Source organism: Wasmannia auropunctata, unplaced genomic scaffold (genome assembly GCF_000956235.1).
Source record: "Wasmannia auropunctata unplaced genomic scaffold, wasmannia.A_1.0 LD336078.1, whole genome shotgun sequence".
NCBI classification, from domain to species: domain Eukaryota; kingdom Metazoa; phylum Arthropoda; class Insecta; order Hymenoptera; family Formicidae; genus Wasmannia; species Wasmannia auropunctata.
In genome coordinates this window covers 676648-680087 of record NW_012026812.1, presented here as the reverse complement: position 1 = coordinate 680087, position 3440 = coordinate 676648, and the positions used below count along the sequence as shown (strand labels likewise).

Sequence of the window (3440 nt, the reverse complement as noted above, 5' to 3'; positions counted from 1 at the left end):
GAGTAAAATTTTCTTCGAACCAGGTCGCGTACGTCGACGGAAGGTCTGGAAAAGAACTCTCTATAAGTAATCCTGTAATTAATATCGATTCGTATAATGGCATTCCTTGTGATGTGCAGGCTCTTGTCGACACGGGTAGTCCGGTCTCCTTTATCTTGCTTTCTGCTTTTAAAAATTTTCACGGTCAGAATGCTCAACCTGATAATTTCATTGACGAGTCTCTCCGCTCCTTGTCCGGTGATAAAATTGATATAATCGGAACGAGCAATTCGATAATTGGTTTGCCCGTTTTGTCTAACATTGATTTTAAGGTTAAACTTCATGTAGTAAACATCGAGTCTTGATCCCAACATCTAATCTTGGGTCGAGATTTTCTCGTAAATAATGGTTTGTCTCTCGCGTATGATCCGACTCACGATAGTCATCTCGAAAGAGTAAAGCTCTTCGATGAAGTGGCTTCCACCGAGATTTGTAAAGTTGATGAACCAAGCTCTCATGAAATAAAAACGGATTTTGGACGATAGGTCGATAGGGTTTGTCCTTGTCGATAGGAAGTTGCACAAAGTTTTTGAAGAGATATCTAATGCTCCGGTAGCGACCGTCAATGAGGAGCATTCGGTTAAGGTTTCGCTTAAAGACGAATCCATCTTCGCTTACGCGCCGCGTCGATTCGCCCATTCCGAGCGAATACAATTGCGTGAAATAGTCGACGATCTTCTCAAACAAAAAATCGTAAAACCGAGTTGCTCGCCGTACTGCGCACGAGTAGTGCTAGTCCGCAAAAAGAACGGTCTTCCGCGTTTATGTGTCGATCTCCGTCCACTAAACGACCGCGTTATCAAGCAAAAATTTCCGTTTCCACATATAGAGGATTACCTCGCACGTCTAGGAAACAAGAAAATATTTACCTTGCTCGATTTAAAGGTTCCATCTCATCAAGATCCACCCGGATCATACCAAATATTTTTCCTTTGCCACTCCAGACGGGCAATACGAGTACCTCCGCTTGCCTTTTGGTTACTGTGAAGCACCAGCCGAGTTCCAGAAGCGCCTGAACTATATTTTGCAGCCTTTGATCCAATCGGACAAAGTTCTCGTCTATATAGACGATATATTGGTTCCGTCCGAGACGGTAGAGGAAAATTTGGTAATCTTGCATCAAGTATCACTTACGCTCTTGAAGCAGCATCAATTGAAGTTAAACCTCAATTAATGTCATTTTCTAAAAAACAAGGTGGAATATCTGGGATATATTGTTTCCTCGATGGGTATTACGTTAAGTGATCGACATGCGCAAGCGGTGAGAAGTTTTCCGGTCCCAAAAAATATAGTGCAATTGCAGCGATTTCTGGGTCTGACCGGGTTTTTTAGGAAATTTATTCGTGATTATGCCTCCAAGGCTCGTCCGCTGTTTAATCTTCTTAAGAAAAACATCAAGTTTGAATTTAACGATAAGTGCCTAAAAGCATTTGAAACTCTGAAATCTGAATTAACGTCTTATCCTGTGTTGAGGCTCTATCGACCGAATACGCACACTAAGCTGCATACCGACGCGAGCTCAGTAGCCATAGCGGCTATACTCTTGCAACGGCAAGAGTCGGGAGCTCTAGCTCCGGTGGCGTACTTTAGCCAAGCGACTAACGATGCTGAATCGAGGTATCACTCATTCGAGCTGGAGATGCTAGCCATCGTAAAATCCATCGAGCGTTTTCATATTTATCTTGCGGGCGTTAATTTTAAAATCTTAACGGACTGCAACGCCATAGTGCATGCGGTGAATAAGGCGAATATCAATCCGCGCATCATCCGATGGATTCTGCGCTTGCAAAACTATACGTTCAAAATAGAACATCGTAGCGGCTCAAGGATGACTCACGTCGATGCCTTGAGTCGTGTCGTCGGATCAATAGAATCTATGCCTATGGAAAAAGAACTCCAGTACCGTCAGTTGTCAGACCCACAAATCAACGCTCTAGCACAAGAGCTCGAGAAGAAGTAGCACGACAAATTTGTGCTAATCGAGGGCCTTGTATATCGCAAGGATCCTGTTCGCCCTAAGTTTGTTGTACCGGAGGCAATGACTACAAATTTATTACGCATTTATCACGATGAATCGGCTCACTGCGGTCTAGAAAAAACGTATCAGGGTTTGTCCGGTCAGTATTGGTTTCCGTCCATGCGGCGTAAAGCTCGCGTTTACATAGACAATTGTCTAGTCTGCCTATTGGCAAATACCTCGAATTGTACAAGGGAAGGCGACCTGCAAATAACCCCGACCTCGGACGTACCATTTAAGGTGCTTCACACCGACCATTTCGGTCCGCTTACAGAATCCAGAAACGGATTCAAACATATATTGCTACTGGTTGATTCCTGCACACGGTTTACGTGGCTTTTCCCAGTTAAGACAACCAGTTCGCGCAAAGTAATAAACTCTTTCGCCCCATTATTTGATATTTTTGGCAATCCTTCCGAGTTGATATCAGACCTGGTACAGCGTTTACGTCCCAGGAGTTTGCAGATTTCCTTCTTACTCGTAACATACAGCATCACCTAATAGCCGTGGCGGCCCCATGGGCCAATGGCATGGTCGAGAGAGCAAACCGCTTCCTTAAATCTTCTCTCAAAAAAAAACGGTGAAAGTTTTCCGGAATGGCCAAACGCTATCGCAACCATTCAGTACGTCTTTAATAATACGTTTCACGCGTCAATTAAATCGACCCCATCCAAGTTGCTGCTAGGCTACGACCAGCGCAACCATAGCGATAGCAAGCTCGTAGAGTTTCTAACAAAGTTGCATAAGGCTGAATTCTCTTTGTCAGAGGAAAGGGAATCTAGTCGTCAGGTAGCATTAGACGCGACTAATAAAGTGAAAGAATATAACAAAGTATATTACGATAAGCGTCATAAGATCCCGTCCGCGTACAACGCCGGCGATTTTGTCCTAGTGCGTGATACCACGGTTAAGCCCGGCGAAGACAAGAAAATAAAACCCGTTTATAAGGGACCATACCTAGTGGATAGGGTATTGGAAAAAAATCGTTTCGTAATAAAGGATATTCCTGGCTTTAACAGGGTTTCTCGACCGTACAACTCTATTTTGTCGCCCGATCGGCTCAAACCATGGATCAGGCCGGCAACACCCTGACATGCGTTAAACTCTGCGTTATGTTCGTTGCGTTCAAATTATAATTAATCCTAAGTGTTCATTGCGTTCAAATTATAATTAATCCTAAGTGTTTATTGCGTTCAAATTATATCTTAAGTACTCACTGCGTTCAAACTATATTTAATTCTAAGTAGTCATGGCGATTAAATTGCGTTAGTCTCAAGTATTCGCGAAGGCGCGGGAATCGTGTCGTATATTGCTCAACTTAATATTATTCAAACGTACAAATAACCACATTCGGGACGAATGTCTTTCGCAAAATGGCCGAACT

The 3440-nt window shown here is 43.3% G+C and overlaps 1 protein-coding gene across 1 annotated transcript; it reads left to right on the top strand.

The window, feature by feature from the left end:
* Window positions 1-2581: 2581 nt before the first annotated feature.
* LOC105449083 lies at window positions 2582-3148 on the top strand. The gene has a single exon (XM_011688079.1). It carries the CDS (start codon window positions 2582-2584, stop codon window positions 3146-3148), a length of 567 nt encoding a protein of 188 aa, XP_011686381.1.
* Window positions 3149-3440: the final 292 nt, after the last annotated feature.

What these genes read in the sequence shown, in the direction of transcription:
- LOC105449083 (XM_011688079.1), top strand. Translation starts at nt 2,582, where the DNA reads ATGGCATGGTCGAGAGAGCAAACCGCTTCCTTAAATCTTCTCTCAAAA.